We start from the raw sequence: 22,130 nt of genomic DNA on the forward strand, positions 1-22,130 counted from the left end.
TACATCTAAGTTGAAGTGTAAGTGATAATTGAACAAAAAAAAAGCAACATTATAGAAATAATCGCACCACAACAATAAAATGCTTATAAAAAGCAAGAATTTGGCATACTTTTTCTGCCTACAAAGCAGTATGCCATAACAAATGGAAATCTGATATTTTCAATAGAGCCAGTGGCACTCCTATCAGTTTTCATTTGAATGTTCGATGAAACAGCAGTGTTTTTCAATAATATCAGCATTATATGGTTGGTAAAATGAGAATAAAGAAACATAATAGTGATCTGATGGGCTGTTTAATTCAAGGCATTACTGAGGCCAGTCTCGCTAGGTATCCTTCAAAGGCATCTTAGGATTCTACCTAATTCTAAAGAAATCCTAGGATGGATATGAGTTTGTTGTTTTTTTTTTTTTAATTCTTGCAGAGTAAAGGTTATTTGCTATTCAGAAACTAGAATTTTCATTCCACTTGGGATTTCCTGGAGTCATAGTAGTGACCCAGATTTCTGAAGGTCGTACATCAGAAAGCAGCATGATTTCCAAGATATTCAGACCAAGAATTGATCCACGCCCTTCAGTATAACCACTTTCGATTTCATACCTGGTTGAACCACGCCTTTCAGTTAACCACTTCTGATGAGAGCTTTGCTCCTTGCCCAGAAAGCCCTGACATTTCATAATTGACCAGGAGCTCTGCTGGACCCTCCCACCACCACAAGTAAACCCTGGGTAAGACAATCTGGAAGGCATCATTGGTCTCATAAACACAGGCAAAGTCTCTGGAGACATTCTTCCCTCCAACTACCCAAAACAAAATTAAGCAAGTGAGTAGAAGTTGAGTCAGAAACTTCCAGAACCAGAGTGTCTGAAAGTTAGGGTAGCTGCACCTGAAACTTGAGACTCGAGAGGCCTCAAACAGAGGTGCCAGGGCTGCAGCCCAGGAAGCCAGAGCTGCTAGGAGATGGCTTAGACCAGCGGGCAGCAGGGTGGGGGCGGGGGAGTCCTGAAGGCAGATTTTTATAGCAACAATATTATAGGGCTATTGAATAACAGGGAAGTAGTATGCTAAAGCTGGGACTCCTTTCCTCCTGTTGTAACTTTGAAAAGGAATGAAGTGGTGTTGAGTCTGGAATATAACACTATTAAATGTCTAAATTATTTAATAGAGGATGCAGCTAGGAACATGAGACTTTAAAGAGAAGGTAAACAATTGTTGATATTTTTAAAAATGAAGGGGTTAAACAGTAGAAACAGGCAAAAGGTAGTTGTGAACAAAAAGAAAACCACATGTAGACATATCTTAATAAAGCTGCAGGACATCTAAGAAAAGATCTTGAAAGCAGCAGAGAGAAGAAACAGATCATCAGAAGAACAACAGAACGATAAACTTCTCAGATAACAAAGAATGTCTTTAAGTGTTTGGAAAAATTTTATTATCCTAAAATTGTGCTTAGCAAGACACTTGGGGTCAAGGGCAAAATATAATTGTAGATAAGTAAAAGCCAACAACACTTTTTTTTACCACAAAACTTGCTCTAAACTATTTGTTTTCAACTAGGGACAGTTCTGTCCCCAAAGGATATTTGGAAATGTTTGGAGATATTTTTGATTGTCACTATTAGAGATGCTACTGGCATCTAGCAACTAGAGGCCAAGGATGCTCTTAAACATCCTGAAATGTGCTGGACAATATCCTACAACAAATAATTATACTGTCTGAAATTTCACAGTGCCGAGTTTGAGAAACCCTTCTCGAAAGGAATTCTAAAGAATATACCGCAAGAAAAGGAAAAGGATCCCTGAAGACTAGTATTCTGAAATGCAACAAAGAATATTGAACAAGTGAGATGGTAAATGTAGACCTTCACCCAAGTCAGTGTTGTCAATATGAAATAATTTTAGTGTCTTATTTGTGTAGTGGGAAAAAAAAACACTCCTAGAAATGTTGGACAGTAAGTCAGGAGGCGAGAGTTGGAACTGACAGAAGAATAGAAATAGAGTGTGAAAACTCCAAGCGAGGAGAGAGGGAAAATGGAATAAGGGAAAGTAAACCAAAAAATCCAGAGAGAAAATGAGAATGAATCAGAAAGAAAACCAAAGAGAAATAAAAAGATGGTACAATTCAGTCCGAATATATCAGTTGCTAAGGTTGATGGACCTAACTTGACAACTAAAAAGATTGTCAGATTTTTAAAAACACAGCTACACGCTCTTTATAGGATATCTACCTATAGCATAAGAACCCAGGAAAAATGAAAACAGAAAAGGACATTTAACCAAAAGACAACTGGTATAGTTATCATTATCTTTTTCCTTCTATTGTCTTAGGATTTATTCTCTTTCCTTTCTGGCTTCTTAAAATAGGTATTTAGCTCATATAATTTTTATTCTTTTTACTTTCCTTATATAAAACTTTAAAGCAATAACTTTACTTTGAAGTGATACTTTTGCTGCATCAAACAAGTTTCAATAGGTGGTGTTTTTGTTGTTACTCAGCTTTTAAGTAGATTAATCTTTGATCCTTGAATTGTTAGACAATGTGTGGTTTTTAATTCCTAAATTTGCATGGTTTTTAAATTTGTCTGTTTATAATTAAATTCTAACTTCTTGTTATACACCAAGATCATGGCTTATATTTGATGTGTTTGATATTTGTACAATCTTTAAGATCTAGTACGTGATAAGTTTCCATATATAAATTTTCCATGTATGTTTGATTAAAATGTATAATCTCTTATTTTGCATGCAGAACTCTTATCTCCATTAAGGTCAGGGTTATTCATTGTGTTATTTGGATTTCTTTACCTTTGCTATTCTGTCTGCTTCACCTATCAATTATTGAGGGAAAGTATGTTAAAAATCTCCCTGTGTGATGGTAGATTAATTTCTTGATATAGTTCTGTTCATTTTTGCCTCAAATATTTTGAGGCATGGATGGATGGATGGATGGATGGATATGGCCTTTTTTTTCTTTAGCTGCACTTTGGCTTGCAGGATTTCAGTTCCCTGACCAGGGATCAAACCCAGTCCACACCAGTGAAAGCACCAAATCCTGACCGGTAGACCACTAGGGCACTCCCTAGGCAACCTTTTAGATTGGCTCTGTTGATCCTTTCTTGCTGGTATTCATGCTCTTGTGTGATCCTCTATCCTTAGAGTGAGGGCTGGACTTTATGACTGCAGAACTTCTAATTATTAGAATATGACAAAAGTGCTGTCACTTGCAAAATGAGATTACAAAAAGACTGTGACATCTGCCTTGCACCCCATCCCTGGCTCTTTGATGGCATGCTTTGAGGGAATCCAGTTGCCATGCTGTAAGCTGCCCTGTGAAAAGTCCCACATGGCAAGGAAGTTGAGAAAGGCCCTTGGCCAACAGCCTAAAAAACAAAACAAAACTGAACCCTGCCAACTATGTAAGTGAGGTTGGAAGAGAATCTTCCCAGGCCTTCCAGTGAGACCCCGGTTCTGACAGGAGACTATGGAGTAGAGTGCCCAGCTAAGCCATGTCCATATTCCTAGCATCCACTAACTAAGATGATAAGTATGTGTTGTTTAAGCCTCTAAATTTGAGAGTCATTTGTTACACAGAAAGAGGTAACTATAAACAATAGATGTATGTTTACAATTTATATACTTCCTTGGTGATTAGGCCTTGTGTGGTTACCCTCTCATTCCTAATAAAGTTTTTCTCTTAAAGAAAAATTTATCTGCTAGCAATAAAACTTTACCAGCTTAATTTTGGTTAGGTTTTTCCTGATAGATCTCTTTCCTTTCCTTTTATCCTTTGTGTGTCCTTACTATGTCTCTTGTTCACCAGCTCATGGAAACCACGTGTATCTCCTCTTCCTGAAACCAAGTTCAGTGAAATCACCTTAGTATTTTAAAATCAGCTGATGTGAATATTTGGCAAATACTATAGTATATAATTCTGGAGGACCTGCTTATCATTACTCTAATGATCTTACCAAAACTTGTCTGCCTTCCCATCCCCAGTCATAATCTATCCCAGTACATGTTTCATTTTCTTCATTGAATTTTTCACTTTTTTAAAAGCTATTTTCTGTCTTTTGTGACTTTAGTATATGCACAGTGAAAACAGTCTTTAACTGCCTTGTCTACTGTTGTAGTGCCCAACATATAAGAACTTAGTAAGTATTTACTTATTGAATTAATTGAATAAATGAATTACTCAAAAGTGGTGATAATTTTTAGCTGTGTCATTCTCTAGAATTTTCTGGAAGCATTAGAGAGAGGATAATAATTGCATTTCTTTTTATGATTTTTTATTATGGGAATTTCCAGAGGTACAGAAGAGTTAAGTAGAATAGCATAATGAAGCAACATGAACCCATCAGCCAGCTTCAACAATGTTGCAAATTTTTCAGCCCCCACCATTTTTTCCCCCAGAATATTTTAAGGGAAATTCCAGATATCATATGATTTTACTTGCCCTTTCTAAAGAATATAACCAATCCATATTCACATTCCTCTGATTGTTTCCTGACATTTGGTGATGTTGCTCTTCCTTTCTTTTGTGTGAGCTGATAGTTAGATTTAGAGGTTTGCTTATATTCAGCTTCCATTCATTCTTTGGGTAAGAATACATCATAAATTGTACAAGTGTATCTTTTATTGCATTACTTTAGAAGATTGTGTTGTCCCACTTTTAGTGTTGCTAAATTTGATCAGTGGGTTGTCTCAGGCTTTCACCTAATGCTTTTAGCAACCATTGATGATGACTGCTCATAACCATTATTTCATTAGGGGTTGGAAATTGGTGTTTTTGTAATTATATCATTCCATCTGCATTTATTAGCTAGAATGTTTCTATGATGAAGAAATTTTCTCTGTTTGGTTACCTTGAAATATAGTTGGTACCGGCAAGGTGGGATTAGAGCTAATTGCTTAATTCTTTACATTTATTATTTTTCGTACTTAGATATTTTTTCATAGCAACTCTGTGAAAGGGACTAGTTTTGTTTTGTTTTTTTTATGTACCATTTGGATATTTCAAGTAGTTGCATTTGAATTCATTGCATTATATATTTTTAGTGTTCACATTATCCCATTTTTAGCCAGTGGGAACACCTTCAGATTGACTCCTCTGTCCTTTGACATGACTCAGTTATTTTGACTTTCTGTTTCCCAAGCTCATCTTACATATTTAAAGTTTTAGGACTTTAGGTTAAAATCTTTAATTTTTATATTGATCTCTAGTTCCTCAATATTTAAAATCTTAGAGTTTGGGGGGGGGGCTTTATTATTTTTTGGTCTCACTGTGCCAAATGTGGGATCTTAGTTCCCCAACCAGGAGTTGAACCCTGTGCCCCCTGCACTGAAAGTATGGAGTCTTATTAACTATTGTGTTGCCAGGGAAGTCTCTAAAATCTTAGTTCTTAATGACATTTACACAGTTATTAAAATTTTCTCTTCTGCCAGACCTGTATAACTGTGTAACTTTTACACGATAAAGAATCAAAGTTAAGAAAGCACTCAAACAACAGAATCTCTACTGTTTTAGGGAACCCATTCTCTCTCTCGTTTTTCCTCAGTGGGTTCACCAAATTCTTGTGGGATGCCTGTTTTCACATAAAAAGATATGTGGCAAATGTTTGTACAAAAATGGTGTCATTTAGAAAAGGTCAGGCAGCCCTGAAGGCCAAGGGCTTTTATTGCCATTATCAACAGGAACAGTGTGTAAAGTAGCCTTGACCAGCAGTGTTGTACACCCAGCAGGTACTCAATGACTTTTTATTTTTCCTCCTGGCTTTGGATGACGTTAAGAGTAGGGTCTCTCTAGGCTAGAGTCTTAAAAGAATGGTGTTTCCAGTCTTCACATTGTTAAGAAAAGGAAGGACCCATGTTTACTTCTTAGAGATTTGCTTTTGCTCCTTTTCAAGAGGAAGTCACATTCTCCAGGCAATGCTACCACTCTGAGATGAAAATCTGAACATGAAAGTGAGTTCTATTGTTACAGAGGCAACATGCAGTTCTTTGGTGCTGACGCCTCTTCAGTACCAGTGAGAAACTAACATGGTGTACTTTTTTTTCCAGATGATGGACATAAGAAAGCGCGAAATGCGTATCTTAACAATTCCAATTATGAAGAAGGAGATGAATATTTTGATAAGAATTTGGCACTCTTTGAGGTAATATTTGGGAGAAAACTAGGGCAGAGACTTCAGGAACAGAAATCTCAAGATTGTTGTCTTCCACCCCATTTAGTTTTAAAATAGTACAGGTTGGATAATTTAATAACTAACTGTTAAAATATAATACTCATTATAGTTTGTCATTGTAGTTGATTTAATCTATTTAATCTAATTATTGCTAGTTAATAAATAACCATTGAATCAAATTTCTGTGAAATAAAGAGAAATGTTGACATCACAGGCATATGGAGAATCTTGCTGTCTAATTTAACTAGGATGTAAATGTTTATGTTGTAATAATCTGTGAAGTGTAAAGTTTTTCAATTCTGTGTTTGGGATGAATGTTACTTACCTTAGAACTAGTAACCAAAAGAGTTTCTCTAGTGGCTCAGCAGTAAAGAATCTGCCTGCAGTGCAGGAGCTGCCGGAGACGTAAGTTCGATCCCTGGGTTGGGATGATCCCCTGGAGGAGGACATGGCAACCCACTCCAGTATTCTTGCCTGAAGAATCCCACAGACAGAGGAGCCTGGCGGGCTGTAGTCCATGGGGTCACAAAGAGTTGTACCCGACTGAAGCGACTTAGCACAGCGGTAACCAAAAAGCAGGGTAGGAAGCAGGCTGATGGATTAAGAGGACCTGAATGTCTCATCTGACTAAGACAGCATGGATTCTGATGGTATCTGTGGCCTGATTGTTGAAAGGAGCCTGGTTTAGTCCAGCACTGCTTTGTCTTACTTAGGACAATGATTTGAATGCCACTTTTCTCAGTGTTCCTATTTTTTAAATAATATTTTCTCTTAGCTTCCTTCAAGAAAAGGTCTGAGGTGAATATTTGGTTCAGTCACAAAAGTTTTTCATTGACATGTCCACACTTGGTGCTGTAAATAATAACTATAAATATGAGTTGACTATTAGTAATACTCTTAGCAGATGGTTAGCAGTACTGTGATTAAAAATTATGTTATCAGTGTTCTTTATGAGGTTTGCAGTCGCATGCGTGCTTAGTCGTGTCCTACTCTTTGCGACCTCATGGACTGTAGCCTGCCAGGCTCCTCTGTCCATGGGATTTTCAAAGCAAGGATACTGGAGTGGGTTGCCATTTCCTCCTTCAGGGGATCTTCCCGACCCAGGGATTGAATGAGCATCTCTTGCATCTCCTGCATTGGCAAGTGGATTCTTTACCACTAGCGCCACCTGGGAAGCCTTTTATGAGGTTATAACTATCTATAAGGAGCCAGTGTGGTTTTTTGTTTTCTGTCAACTATTACAGTCATAAAGCTATTCATTTAAGAATTTCCTAAGAATTTATGTAGGTCTGATTACATCTTATAATATGAGGAGAGAATAAAATTTCATTGATAAGTTTTTAAAAACTATTTGCCTGTGATTACCTTGCAGTTTTCTGGTAGATGGATCATTCCCGGTGTCCTTCATCATGTATTTCTTCCTTACTTCTGGCTCTACAGGAAGAAATGGACACCAGACCGAAGGTGTCTTCTCTCCTCAGCCGCTTGGCCAATTACACTAACCTGACACAAGGAGCAAAGGAGCACGAGGAGGCAGAGAACATCACTGAGGGGAAGAAGCAGCCCACCAAGGTGAGGCCTTAGCCTAGTAAGCCCGGTTACGGGGGCCCCGTATAGAGGAGAGGAGAAATGTCCAGGGTGTCACTCTCTGCTCAAGAGCTATCAACACTTTGCATATGCCAGGCACCTCAGGGGCGAGTTGTGTAATGTGTAGCTGGGAGATGAGCGTTCCAGGGAGAGGGGGTAGCACGTCACAAGGAAAGTGTCCACACCCATGAAAATACGGAACAACATTACAAGTTAGCTTTCTGGTTGTTCAGGAGTAAAGCAACACTCAGATCTTTTTTATCAACTCTATTTACCAACTACTATGAAAGATTTATGCCAAATTCTGAAGAAATTCCATCAAGTCATTGTCCCATTTTTTTTTTAAAGAAAAAACTATTGCCCTTGAAGAACAGAAACTTTTAAATTGTTGAAGATGCACATAAAAGTCCGTGATGGGATTCCTATGTAAAAACATGTGGAGACCTCCATAAAGTTAAAATATGTATCTCTAGAAATAATAAGTATGGTGATAGACATTGGTTAGATGGAGATTTTGTATGTGCCTATTTAAAGATACTGCTTAAACTTATCATCTCTGTTTTGCAATTAAAATTATAGTTAGGACACAAGTTTTTATATAAAAGGAAAGGGATGAATCAGTTCTTCTAGATGACTACATGATTTTTTTTTTTTTTGTCAACATCTTTCTTTCCAGACTCCCCAAATGGGTACCTTCATGGGTGTCTACCTCCCATGTCTACAAAATATTTTTGGAGTGATCCTGTTTCTACGCCTTACATGGGTGGTGGGCACAGCTGGAGTTCTGCAGGCCTTTGCGATTGTCCTTATCTGCTGTTGCTGTGTAAGTCCCAAGTTGACCCCTGGAAATCACCTGGAACATGCAAGAGCTCACAAGTATCATGCTTTAACTTCTTTGGGAATAAAAGAAAGAATACATGCTAGGAAAATCCTCATGATCTCAACAGGAGAGATTATTTTGGTATTAAAATCTAAAGGATTTTCAGTTTAGTCAGTTACTCATTGCTTATATCTGTAATATATTGTACTCAAAATTACAAAGAAAGGCTTCCCTTGGAAGTAGAAGATACAGCCCCTGACTTCAAACACTTCAGAAGACAAACCATTTGAATTTGATAATGCTAGTGTTGTGATGGAAAATGTGTTAGAAAATGTGATGTATTACTCCACTGCAGTACCAGTAAACAGCTGATTGTTGTTTGGGGGTAAGAAGTATTTTGTTCTGAAGTGTCATCCCTTACCCCTTCCCCAGAAATTGGGGTGTTATTTCCAGGTCTTCTTTCCATTATACTGAGAACATTCTGGTCTTCCTTTAAATTCCTCTTATCTGTGTATCCCAGCTACATCTCTCAATTTTGTTGTAAATTGATAAATTATTATAAACATTTTTTTTACTATTAAGCTGTCTACTGACTTACTACTGTCACCATCACACACTCCCTCTACATTTTGCTGAGCTGAGTACCATGCAAAGCAGGGTAAGCAGACATAGTCCATATCATTCATAACTCCATTTTTTTTTTCAGTTTCTTAGTCTTGAAACTTCAGGGTCATATTTGACTCCTTGATTGCTTGTCATATCTCATCAGGTATCAAGGCCAATGAGGTCTCCCTCTGAAATCTCTTTTGTTCAACCCCTTCTTTATATTCCTACTTCTACCACTGCAGTCCTTACCTCTCACTGAACTACTGTATTAGCCTGCTAACAAGTCTTTCTGCCTCCATCTGCTCCCTCCCTATCTGCAGTCCATTCTGTACTCTGCCACTATCAGGTAATGTTTTTTAAAATACAGTTCTTGTGAACTCAGAAGTCTTCAGTGGTTCTCGTTACTGAATATTATTCTTGTTATATTAGCCAGTGTTTACTCAGTTTCCAACCTGTTTTCCAAGTTTTTAACTAGAAGACCAGGGTAGTGTCAGTGGTTCTTGATAGCACCTAACCCACTGATTACCACGTAGGAGCATTTTAACGGAATGCTCCAGATACCAGTAGTGTGACTAGTGCAGTGATGAAGCTCATCATCTCATTTCCATACCATTGAGTGTGAGGGAACTCCCTCCATAAAAGTGTGTAGAGTTGAATACTCAAGTGCTCTGAGACCTGCAGAGGGGAAAGTAGCATGGAAATGTTGTCTTTGTATGGTAACAGCCTTCTCTTTTCATTCTTTATAGACGATGTTGACTGCTATCTCCATGAGTGCCATTGCCACTAATGGAGTGGTGCCAGGTCAGTAGCTGAGACTGGAGTTCATGGATTGTCACTGATTACTGTATGTTCATGCTATAAAGATAGAGGTGCAGACTTCCAAGGAATGTTATTTATTTAGTCTGTTGGCCACAGGCACTACTATTTGACTTGAGAAAACTTCTTTTTAAAAAAATCTTTATTTTTTAAGCTAGAATATCTCATTTCTACTGCATTTTTGGCTTCTTTTAGTTAGAATTTATATTTTATTCAGCTATCTGATGCCTGTGGTAAATATAATCTGATATTTTTCTCAGTAATACAAAATTGTGCTGCTTCATGTGGGATATTAGATGTGTAGTGTGAAGGTTTCATCTTTTACTTCCTACTGGGAAATCTACTTGTTATCACATTCAGGGTTTTTAAAAGCCTGAAGCATTTATCCTTTTTTACGACTTGTTTACATTCCTGTTTCTAGCATACTTTCTGTATCGTGTTCACCCTCTGTTTTACCTTTTAGCTGGAGGCTCGTACTTTATGATTTCCCGAGCACTGGGCCCAGAGTTCGGTGGAGCTGTTGGCCTCTGCTTTTATCTCGGTACCACATTTGCAGCAGCCATGTATATCCTTGGTGCCATTGAAATTTTTCTGGTGAGTCATGGCTTAATTGTGGTCTGTAGTATGGAAAATACACAGATTTGGACTTATTTTGCTGTTTGATACCAAAGCTTCTGAGAAGTCATCTATAGGAATCAGTCAAGTGATTGACCTGTTGTTGACCTCCTGCTGGGAGTATGAGTCAGAGAGCTTGAGGGTATCCTTTGGCCTGCCTCCTCCCTCCCCTCCACCCCATCACCAGCACCCTGCCACCTCAGCCAAAAAGGTAAAGTCTCAGAGGCAAGACTCATGCTAATGGGGAAAAGGTAAAATAAAGTTTATATCTCCTTTGATGTTTTTATCCCAATGACATAAAATGTTTATTCATTCACTAGGATATATTTTTTACGATTTAAAGTAAAAATAGCAGAAGTAGGACTCAAGATAATCTTTAGTTATTTTGTATAACACTTTGAATAAGCTAATAACATATCCCTTGTTTTCCCATTTGGAAGTCTAAGTATTCAGAATAGCATGTAGGCTAATCAATGATATCCTATTTTTGTAGGCATTTTAGATCGAAACAGGAATTAGGCTATGTCTCCAGTCACTTTCTGTCTCAGTTTTGCTTTCGTTTGTGAAAGCAAATGCAAACAACAGCCGTTTTATTTGATAACTTTGATGACCTCATTTTCTCCTTTTTTTGCTTAACAGGTATATATTGTCCCTCGAGCTGCCATCTTTCATAGTGACGATGCGCTCAAGGAGTCAGCAGCCATGCTAAATAACATGCGTGTCTATGGGACAGCCTTCTTGGTCCTCATGGTATTGGTGGTATTCATCGGCGTACGCTATGTGAACAAGTTTGCCTCACTCTTTCTGGCCTGTGTCATTGTGTCCATCTTGGCCATCTATGCTGGAGCCATCAAGTCTTCTTTCGCCCCTCCACACTTCCCGTACGTGTCTCTCTGACTAGGCATCATTACTGGGTCGTCATTAACAGTATCTGGTGATGTGATTTTCAAGGCCGAATTTCACAGTTGCACTGAGATTTCCCTCTTGGATAAGCCCAGTTAGCATCTGTGCAGGAAGCCTCTGAGGAAACTGTGTGTGTCATCTTCCTTATGTCCCAAGCATAGAATTGGCAGCTGTGGCCATCATTTGGATATAGATAGTAGGTTTTTCAAAACCTTCTGATAATGAGTATGTATATTTGAACTATTCATTAAGGGCTTTCAAACAGCATAGTTACTGCCAGAAACCTTAAAGTATTTAAATGTTAGATTCCTTTTATTAATGAAAAATCAAGAAAGTCAAGAAAACCTTAATTCCTACCTAAGTATTTACAATTGAATTTTTTATTTTGTTTTTAGTACAATAATGAACTCTCTAGTCACAAAATAAAGGGAAATAAATGTCACATCATTTGCATATGTATGTTTCTATATGAATTATATGACATACATATAAGTAGTATAGGCGCCTTAATGTATACTTTTTGAAGTAGAAGTGGATTTGTACAGATATGTGACTCAAAGGCTCACCTGTTTTCCGTTTGACTAGTGGCATAGGAACTAGCCAGCACTGAGTATTGCTTGTAACCTTGTTACAGTGACTGTCTTTGAAAAATCATCCGAATAATCCAGGGATCACACTCATCAGTCTTATATTGATTTAACCTGATTACTGAAAAACAGATTTTTCAAGGTGAAAAAACAGGTCCAGAGAAATTAAATGATTTGCCCCAAAGTTAATGATTGGCAGAGCAAGAACACAAACCCTGTGATTTGCTGACTCCCAGTCCAGTATTTCTTCGCCTGTGCTAAGAGCTGTCCATGATAAATTTTAGGTCTGCTCATCCAGGAGCTGTAAAGTAACTGGAGATCCACTTGAGTCATAAAAGTACTAACGGCTACATTCTGGCTATATCTTAACTTGGGAAATTCCATTTTGCCTCAAGTTTTCCTTTGATGTGTCTCCTCTTATTAGGTGGGCAAAATTCATATGTGGTATTTTCTTTAAAATATTTCAGCAAAACAAGTCTAAAAACCTAGAGGAATGCTTAAAACAAGACTGGGAAATGTTGGGAGTTGTTGAAGCTGAGTTACAGGCACATGATTTATCACATATGTATGCTATCATTTTGCAGATTTCAAAAGTTGCTTTTTTCCTCCTGAGAGTTATTTTAACTGTGGGTGTATTATTCCTTTATTTGTATTTACATCTTTGGTTTAAAGAAAATAAAAAATAAAAAAATTTAAAAAAATAAATGAATAGTCTGTATTTGTATTATCCTTAAATATTCTCACTCCACTAGGTCTAGGCTTAAGTTCAAAAACAGTTTTCTATTAGGCCATAGAGGAATGGCCTAATTATAGCCAAGCTGTCTTCCCTGAAATAGTATCCAGAAGATTTGACCTTTTTCTATATATTTTCCAAGGGGTTGTTATGAGCATAAGGCTTTTTCTTAGGCCAAAATGAAAGAGGTGAATTTGTATCTGTGTGTGTGTGTGTGTGTGTCTTAGAAGAACAAAAGGACTCTTTTAAGATTTATTTTAGACCCAACAATTGGTTAATAACCTAGAAATTCTATAAGATGATTCAGCACAGCATCTTCAGACAGTTCCTGTGTTTGAATTCTGTTACTACTACCCACCACCTATGTGAGCTCAGGCAGGCTACTTTTTCTCCCTAAATTTCAGTTCCTCCACAACGTAGAAATACCAGTACATATTGTGTGAGATTGCTGTAAGGGTTAGGTTGGCAGAAAATGTAAGATACCATTTACAGTGCTAGTCAATAGTAGTTCTTTTCCCACCCATGACAGTAAAAACTCTTTGAGATGAGTTTTTTTTTTTCCTTTGAAAGCATATATATACTAACCTATTTCTAAATTATTTCCTTTTTTAAAATGGTTTTTTCCTCTTGGCTTCAGTTTTGTTCCTGTTCTTTTTCACTTAGGGTCTGCATGCTGGGCAACCGCACCCTTTCATCAAGACATATTGATGTTTGCTCAAAGACCAAGGAAGCTAACAACATGACAGTACCATCAAAGTTATGGGGCTTCTTCTGCAACTCAAGTCAGTTTTTCAATGCCACCTGTGATGAGTACTTTGTTCACAATAATGTCACTTCGATCCAGGGCATCCCTGGATTGGCTAGCGGTGTCATTACAGGTGAGTTAGGAGGTTTGGGGACACATTTCTTACTCTTCTATTACCCATCAACACTCACTGCCACAGTGCCACTTCCCTTCTTAAACTCAGCATAAAACTCAGTGCAACATCTTTGTGCTTTTCTGTTAATGAATTTATCCTTTTCCAGGACATCTTTGTAGCGTTGTCTGCTAAAATTTACTGCTCTTGAAAGCAGGGCTGAACAAATGACTTTTAAACATAAGACAATAAAGTATTCTGTGTGTTAACACATTGTGAAGTTGTCAGTTTTTCAAACAGTGACAGCTAGAATTACTTTAATGTCATCAAACCCACATGTGTTTTCCTGACTCTCATAAATTTTTGAAATTCTTTCCTTAAGTGATTTCTGTCTTAACTGTCTGGTCCACAAATTTCTTTGCATGTAAGCAAGTTTACACTAAGGTGTTAGCATTGATACCTAATTTTTTTTAAAAAATAAACTTTGTAAGGGCATTCAGCTCAGTCTGTTTAACTTTTGCTAATTTGCATTGGTAAACATAACTGTATTTGTACATACCAAAGTATTTGTCAAACTACATTTGAACCAGATGAGAAAGGGCATTAGGTTTTTATTTTTGTGTGCTTTACTATATGTTATGTATGTGCATACATCTGTGCTCTATAGACACAAACATACCTTAAGAACCATATAAATGACAGATGATTTAGAATACTGTTGGTTAGAAAATTATCCAGTCCTTTCCACACTGCTACTGCTTTTATACCCTTTGTTCCCGCTGCAGAGAATCTTTGGAGTAATTATCTACCAAAGGGGGAGATCATTGAAAAGCCGTCAGCCAAATCTTCCGATGTCTTAGGCAGCTTAAACCATGAGTATGTCCTTGTGGACATCACCACCTCTTTCACTCTTCTGGTGGGCATCTTCTTTCCCTCTGTCACAGGTAAGCACATGGGCTGTTGCCTGTTTTATAGGTGATCAGACCCAGGAAGGGATTTTTCTTAGGAAACAAAGCTATATTCTCAGGATTCCTAGATTTTCCTCTAGTCTTTGATAGCAGTATACAAATATCAGTGTCCAGGAACTAAAGAAGTTAACTTGTTCTTTTTTTCTTTTTTTAAAGGCATCATGGCAGGATCCAACAGATCTGGGGATCTGAAAGATGCTCAAAAGTCCATTCCCATTGGCACTATCCTCGCCATCCTGACCACCTCCTTTGTCTGTATCCTTTTGATGGATCCAGTTTGAGTTTTAGTTACAGGAGCAGCCATAGAATAAGGGTGATCAGTATTTTTATCCTGGTAATAAAGATATAACTGCTTTCTACCGCCTCACTTCACACCAGATAATCTACCTGCGAAAGTTGCTCCGTCGTGCCTGATTCTTTGTGACCTCATGGACTTAGTCCATGGAACTCTCCAGGCCAGAATACTGGAGTGGGTAGCCTTTCCCTTCTCCAGGGGATCTTCCCAACCCAGGGATCAAACCCAGGTCTCCCACATTGCAGGCAGATTCTTTACCAGCTAAGCCACAAGGGAAACCCAGATAATCTACCTACCTCATCTCTAAAACTCTAGAAAGAATTTATATAAGATTAGTCAATTTAGCCACTCATTTTACTGATAGAAATATCCTGAGTGTTATGTTTATGTTTATGTTATGTTTACGTTCATCTTAGAGGGTGAATGGCAGTTTCCTTGACTCTCAGTGTCTTAGATTTAAGCAACGTTGTCCTTTTTGGTGCATGTATTGAAGGTGTTGTCCTCAGAGACAAGTGAGTAATTGATTTCTTCCTATCTTCCATTATGTCTGGTCATCCCATGCAGCACCAAGACAGTTCATAAACTCAAAGCCCACCTGAGGTGTGTATCACAACTACCAGTAGAAAGTACATATGTATAGGTCCCCAGAAGAGATGCCAGTACGCTGTTGTGTATGATGCAACAAGTGTTCTTCAAAAGAGCAGTGAATTTGTCTGAATACTGAGGATTTTCCTGTACAATAAGAGCTGTTGGGAAAACTAAGACTAAAAGTAAAGGAGGGCAAATAATAAAAATTAAAAAAAATTTTAAGTTTCTGTTTTCTCTATGAGACATAAGGGTATCTGATTGGCATTCTAAATAAAAGCTTGAAACTTCTTTCTTCATTTCCTTCATACAGACTACTAGTATTTTTCCTTTCTTCTCATCTGTAAGCATAAAAAATTATAAATAGAAAAAATTGAGTGAATGTCTGTCTAGCATTTTCATCTAAAGTGATTTCCAGGTGAAACGTCCCCACTCTGATTTCTCTCCCAGGTTTGGAGATGCTGTGAAAGGCAATCTGGTGGTAGGAACCTTATCTTGGCCATCCCCGTGGGTCATTGTTATTGGCTCCTTCTTCTCCACGTGTGGGGCTGGACTTCAGAGTCTCACAGGAGCACCGAGGCTTCTACAGGCTATAGCCAAGGATAACATCATACCCTTTCTGAGGGTGAGTGACCCTATTCTATGCCCTCTTCCTTTTTTCTCAGGTTTTAGGAGAAACTGATCTTCATAGGCTTAGAAATGATTGGGTCATATAATATGAAGATGGGTTTTAGCACAAGACTCTGTGTAGCCCTCTAAATCTCTAGTATGAGTTTATATGTGAGTGGAATAAAGGTATTTAAAAGCTACCACAGTTGTAATGCTGTTATCTTAAAGGTCTCTGAAGCTGTAGCACAGAGGAATAAGGGAACATTGCCTCAAACCTTTCCCACACTCATCTGTCTGGTACTTCACTTCTATGTACAGGTTTTTGGTCACAGCAAAGCCAATGGGGAACCTACCTGGGCTTTACTTCTAACTGCTGCCATTGCAGAACTGGGAATCCTTATTGCCTCCCTGGATCTCGTGGCTCCAATTCTTTCCATGTAAGAGCCAGTTATTCTCTTCATTTGTTGTTGCATATGTGAAGTCTGGGTTCATGGGAATTCCCTGGCGGTCCAGTGGTTAGGACTCCATGCTTTCACTGCCAAGGGCATGGGTCCAATCCCTGGTCAGGGAACTGAAATCCTACAAGCTATGCAGTGTGGCTAGGGAAAAAAATGATGGGTGCAGTGTGGTCTCATCTATGTTTTTAAAAACATAATTAACAGTAAATATGCAAGGTGTGCTAAATGTTAGCAGTTATAATTGTGAATTTCCTCCCAAGTGTTTTTTTTTCTATACTTTTCTGCAAAGAACAGATACTATGATAATTTGAGGGGGAAAACTTTCATTAAAGCTTAGCTTATTTTCTGGCCCCCTAGATTATTTTCAGTATGCTGAGGATAAGCATAAGATGACTAAGACACAACCTTAGGGAACTGATGGTAGATAAAGAAACCAGTGATCCTTGTCTAGTGTGATGAATTCTGTGGTCAGGGTGAACACTGCATGCTCTATGAGCTCTACAGTGGTGCACCTGACTGGACCAAGAATCAGGAAAGGTTTTCTGGAGGAAGCGGTGCTTATATCATGAAGTGAACGGGTGAAAGAGAATGTGTGTGAAGGGAATGTGTGTGAAGGAATTGAGAGATGAAATAGTGCAGTGCATTCAGCGAATGGAAGTCTGACTTTGAGAGTGGAAGGTGCAGGTAGGGTTCTAAGTGCAGAGCAGGGAAGTAAGCAGAGGTGGATCACAGAGGACCTGAAAGTAGTGGGTAATCCTTTGAGGACAAGATGGTCATATTTCTATTTCATAATGATGAATTCTGTATAAAAGATAGGTTAGGAGGAGGCCAAAATTGAGCTGGAAGTTGGAAGCTTCCAATGCCAGTTGGAAGCTTATTTAACTAATCCAACAAAGAAGAATTGAGAGCCTGAGCTGTGCTGATAGAAGTAGAGGTGGAAAGGAGAGGGGAAAAGTTTAGAGTTTTGTAAATAGGGGGAATCCATAGGACTTGGTAAGTGAACTTGGAACATGGTTGAGTAGTGAAGAGAAAACTGAGTATTATCCCAAGAGTAGCTGGATAAAAAGTGGTAGTGTCTTTCACCGGGTGAGAACTTAGGAGCTTGAGCAAGTTTGTGAGGAGGTGAAGTTTTTCTACACTCTAGTCTTACTCAAATGCTAGTGGGCTAGAACAAAGGCTTAAATACAGCAAAGCTCTCTAGTTATTTAAAGTAATTCTTGCAGGATTATTTTACAATAATAATCATTCCTCATACTTCTTTTATTCTGCCAGGTTTTTTCTCATGTGTTACCTCTTTGTGAATTTGGCATGTGCCTTGCAAACATTGCTTCGAACACCCAACTGGAGACCCCGGTTCCGCTACTACCACTGGTAAGTCTGCTATTTTCCTTCTTCCCCACATTTGGAGAGAACTCATCATTGAACTTGAAAGCTAGGAGATTCTGAACTCTCAATCCAGTTTTTTTCTTGGCCATCTATTTCATACTGTCTCTTTTAGCTTCCTGTGTTCACATGAATTTCTGCCATCCTACTATGTTTTTTTAGTACAGAGTTCAGGCTCTCCTTTCTTCTTTGTTGGATTAGTTAAATAAGTTTAATACCCAGCACAACCAAAAATAAATATATAAATAAATAAAATTATTTTTTTAAAAAAGAGAAAAAGAACACATTCAAGTAAGTTGTTTTCTTTTTTTTTTTTAAGGAGTATGAGCCTATGGCATCAGATGACCTAAGTTCAAGTTTAGCTCTACTATTTCCTAGCTTTGTAGCTTTCATCAAAGCACATAACCACATAAAATTTCATTTTATTCATTAATAAAATGGGACTAGTCATATTATCTGTCTCATAGGATTGTTTTGAGATAACCTAAAGCGCTTAGCACAGTGCCTGGTACGTAGTGAAGCTCTTAATGAAATGTTGCTACCGCTGTTGCTGCTGTGTTCACATTTCAGTCCTTAAAGGAGCTACCACATTTTTACCACCGTCCCATTTCTTTTCTTTCATGGCTAGAAGTTCTTTAATATGTCCTATTATATACTTGTTTGTACATTCCTCTTTGCTGACTTTTTCCTTGATCCCTTTCTAGCTTCACTTACCATGGGTGGGTAGTGATGTGACCTTTATCTGGCACAATTTTAGATCCATTAATCCTCTTTCTAGATTTACTGTTAGTTAAAAGTCCATTATGAACATTTTTTGTGTTACCAGTTGCCTTTGTGTTTTTTTCCTCTTTCTCTTTACACCCTATATTTTCATTTCATAGGATCTAATCTTCCCCAGATTAACAACTGCTCTGTTTGTTCTTTAAAATTTGTCATAAAACTTGGTTCATTCTTTACCCAGAACAACTTCAGTAAATGTAGTTGTCTATCTAATTTATTTGATCAAAACAAGAATTTCTTTATTTTCTTTCAAGTTCCCTATGTAAAGTAAGGAAACTAATGGCAGATTTTTTTCCAGTGGGTTCTGCAGGTATGCTAATAAATTTTCATAAAGTTTTTAGAAATATTCACATGAGATGCTTTTTTTCTAAAGATCATAGAATTATTAATAATTCTGACTACATGTCCCATCCCTGCTTTGCCATGCAGGTATTAATTGTTCCCGTAACTGCAGATGACTTTTGTAGCATCCCGGTTCATTTATATATTTTTCCAGCAATGGGAAACATCAGCACTAAGGAGCTTCCCTGTGGCTCAAACATGAAGAATCTGCCTGCAGTGTGGGAAACAGGGTTTCAATCCCTAGGTCGGGAAGATCTCCTGGAGCGGGGAATGGCAACCCACTCCAGTATTCTTCCCTGAAGAATCCCATGGACAGAGGAGTCTGGTGGGCTACAGACCATAGGGTTGCAGAGTTGGACACAACTGAGCGACTAATACTTTCACTTTCTTTTCAAGGATGCTTTGGGGCTCAGTGCAGATCTACTGCTTGTTGCCAATCCATGATAAGATAACTATAAAAACTAAGAAAAAAGGACTTCCTTGGTGGTCCAGTGGTTGAGACTATGTGTTTCCACTGCAGGGGGAATGGGGTCAATCCCTGGTTGGGGAAACTAAGGTCCTGCTTGCCTCATGGCACAGCGCCCCCCCTCACCGCCCCCCCCCCCCACACGGGAAAAAATGTTTAGAAACTTTTATACCAATTTGACATTGGCACGGCATCCAAACATATAAGATTTTTTTCTAGTAATTCAATTTTACTGCATTTTACAGAGGTTCTGTCTACAACATATTGGAGTTTTAAAAAATGTTTCACCAGTTTAAGAAGCACCTCTGTCACAGGCTTCTCTTATAGCTGCTTAGAAAAAAACATTTTTTATTTGTTTTTGTCTTTAATTTTCTAGGGCACTCTCTTTCATGGGAATGAGTATCTGTCTGGCTCTGATGTTCATTTCTTCCTGGTATTATGCCATCGTAGCTATGGTAATAGCTGGTATGATCTACAAATACATTGAGTACCAAGGGTGAGTCTGGCGATACAATCTTGATCGATGCTAAAACTATGGAAACTGGCTAGTTTGGTTAGAGCCATACCAGTGAAAGTTACGTTAGGGATCCAGATAACTTCATCTGTACCTAAATTTTGATCATAAGGGGGAACCTATTGAGAAAATATGGATCAATGAAAAAATAAAAGGAGGTACTGAAATAATAATGATTAGTATTAAACAAATATAAATATTCTTGCTTATCTCTTCAGACAAGGAATTGTGTCTGAGATGAAAAAGAAATCGGTCCTGAATAACTTTGTAACAACTTCATTAACAACTTGCCCAAATTAGGAATAAATAACACTCTGATTTAGATTATGTTGAGTTTTGCTTTCTCTGCATTATATTTGAAATAATTTGAACTTTGGATCTGTAGTAATTTCCTAATCCAAACTGCTATTTAGCATTCTTGCTTTTCAACAGTTACGTCGCAGGACAAGTGAGTGACCCTCTCAGCCTTTATTCTGAACTGTTGTACAGTGCAGTGTGTTCATAGAGGATGGTGTTGATCTGCATTCAGTGGGTTCATTGTGTTAGTAGTGAGCATCAGAGAAGTAGCTAATACAAGTTTTAATCTACATTGTGTGTATGCTACTTTTAAATAAAGTAAACTTCAGCTTTTGAAATTGTACTTGCTAGATTTTAAATCTGTCTCTGCTCTTTTCGCCTCTTTCTCTCAGAGCTGAGAAAGAATGGGGTGATGGTATCCGCGGGCTGTCCCTCAGTGCAGCCCGATTTGCTTTGCTTAGGCTGGAGGAAGGACCGCCACACACTAAAAACTGGAGGTAAAAAAAATCAACAGAATTGCCACACAGAATTGTATACTTCATTGATTACAGCATAAGGAAATCATGTGACCCAAGGAATTCGTGTAATGGACCTGTTTTGACTGATTCTAAATCCTTGATCTCTGTGACCTTTTAGTTGTATATGATCTAGACTTCTACCCTTTTCATTCAAGACTGATCAACTTGAGATAATACTGAAAAAATTCAGAATGACTATATAGCCTCCTCATTTTCTCTAATCTCTTCCTTCTGTCAAGTTACATGTCTTATACAGATCTCCTAAGTTAAAGGGGAGGATTGTTATTCTGTCCTCAGATTCAGTGTTTTCTCATCCCACCGTCCCCCTGCCGACCTCCCTGCAGGCCTCAGTTGCTTGTGCTGCTGAAGCTAGATGAAGACCTCCACGTCAAGCATCCTCGCCTCCTCACCTTTGCCTCACAGCTTAAGGCAGGGAAGGGTCTCACAATTGTGGGCTCTGTCATCGTCGGGAACTTCCTGGAGAACTACGGTGAAGCGTTAGCTGCTGAGCAGGTAAGGGTCAAGGCTTAATGACCTAGTAGAATGTAATTTAGCTTATGGTTTTGTGCAGCTGAATCACAAGACCTCAGATTTCTAAGTTGATCCCTTTCCTGAGCAACCTAGGAGGTGTCCTTCTTGTGCTGACTTGTATGGTCATATTCACCAAATAATAAAGTGAACCAGAAGATAATAATTTATTCTTCCCATTTAAAAACTTTCTAAACTATAAGACTATCAAGGCTATGCACCATTTCCAAACAGACTCCAGACACTGACTCAGCCCTGAGAGAAGTCACATAAATAAATCATCCCTTGAACCATGGTGATAATTTCTCTCAATCTAGTTGTGACACCAAGGAGCAATTAGCACATTTTCTTCCTCTTTACTAATCTTAATACATGGTAGCAGAACCAGGATTCTTTTGCCAAGTCTGATTAGCTTATGGGAATTAAAGTTCTTCCTGAAGAAGACAGTAGTTTCCATTCTAATATTTATTATAAGCAATAGATAGAACTACCTTGGCGAAGTTTCAGTTGCATTTTAAAAATTTTACTGAGGGACTTCCCTGGTGGTCCAGTAGCTTCGACCCCATGCTTCCAATGGAGAGGGGCAGGGTTCAATCCCTGGTCATTGAACTAGACCCACATGCCACAACTAGAGAAGTCTGAGTGCTGCAGTGAAAATTTACCAGCACAGTGTAAACAAACAAG

At 38.2% G+C, this 22,130-nt stretch overlaps 1 protein-coding gene across 3 annotated transcripts in view; it reads left to right on the forward strand.

Moving 5' to 3' along the window:
* SLC12A6 (solute carrier family 12 member 6) overlaps positions 1 to 22,130 on the forward strand; it is an 88,039-nt gene that overhangs the window by 57,115 nt on the left and 8,794 nt on the right. For all 3 annotated transcript variants that reach the window (XM_043471371.1, XM_043471372.1, XM_043471373.1), the window contains 16 exons: positions 6,055 to 6,149; positions 7,620 to 7,751; positions 8,443 to 8,589; positions 9,939 to 9,993; positions 10,472 to 10,602; positions 11,263 to 11,504; positions 13,510 to 13,724; positions 14,489 to 14,647; positions 14,828 to 14,926; positions 15,421 to 15,478; positions 16,002 to 16,176; positions 16,479 to 16,597; positions 17,891 to 17,989; positions 19,966 to 20,085; positions 20,793 to 20,897; positions 21,263 to 21,431. In XM_043471371.1, the coding sequence (XP_043327306.1) occupies positions 6,055 to 6,149; positions 7,620 to 7,751; positions 8,443 to 8,589; positions 9,939 to 9,993; positions 10,472 to 10,602; positions 11,263 to 11,504; positions 13,510 to 13,724; positions 14,489 to 14,647; positions 14,828 to 14,926; positions 15,421 to 15,478; positions 16,002 to 16,176; positions 16,479 to 16,597; positions 17,891 to 17,989; positions 19,966 to 20,085; positions 20,793 to 20,897; positions 21,263 to 21,431 (2,120 nt within the window). The remainder of the gene's footprint in view (positions 1 to 6,054; positions 6,150 to 7,619; positions 7,752 to 8,442; positions 8,590 to 9,938; positions 9,994 to 10,471; positions 10,603 to 11,262; positions 11,505 to 13,509; positions 13,725 to 14,488; positions 14,648 to 14,827; positions 14,927 to 15,420; positions 15,479 to 16,001; positions 16,177 to 16,478; positions 16,598 to 17,890; positions 17,990 to 19,965; positions 20,086 to 20,792; positions 20,898 to 21,262; positions 21,432 to 22,130) is intronic.

The sequence above is a fragment of the Cervus canadensis genome, chromosome 6, assembly GCF_019320065.1.
Source record: "Cervus canadensis isolate Bull #8, Minnesota chromosome 6, ASM1932006v1, whole genome shotgun sequence".
Taxonomy (NCBI): domain Eukaryota; kingdom Metazoa; phylum Chordata; class Mammalia; order Artiodactyla; family Cervidae; genus Cervus; species Cervus canadensis.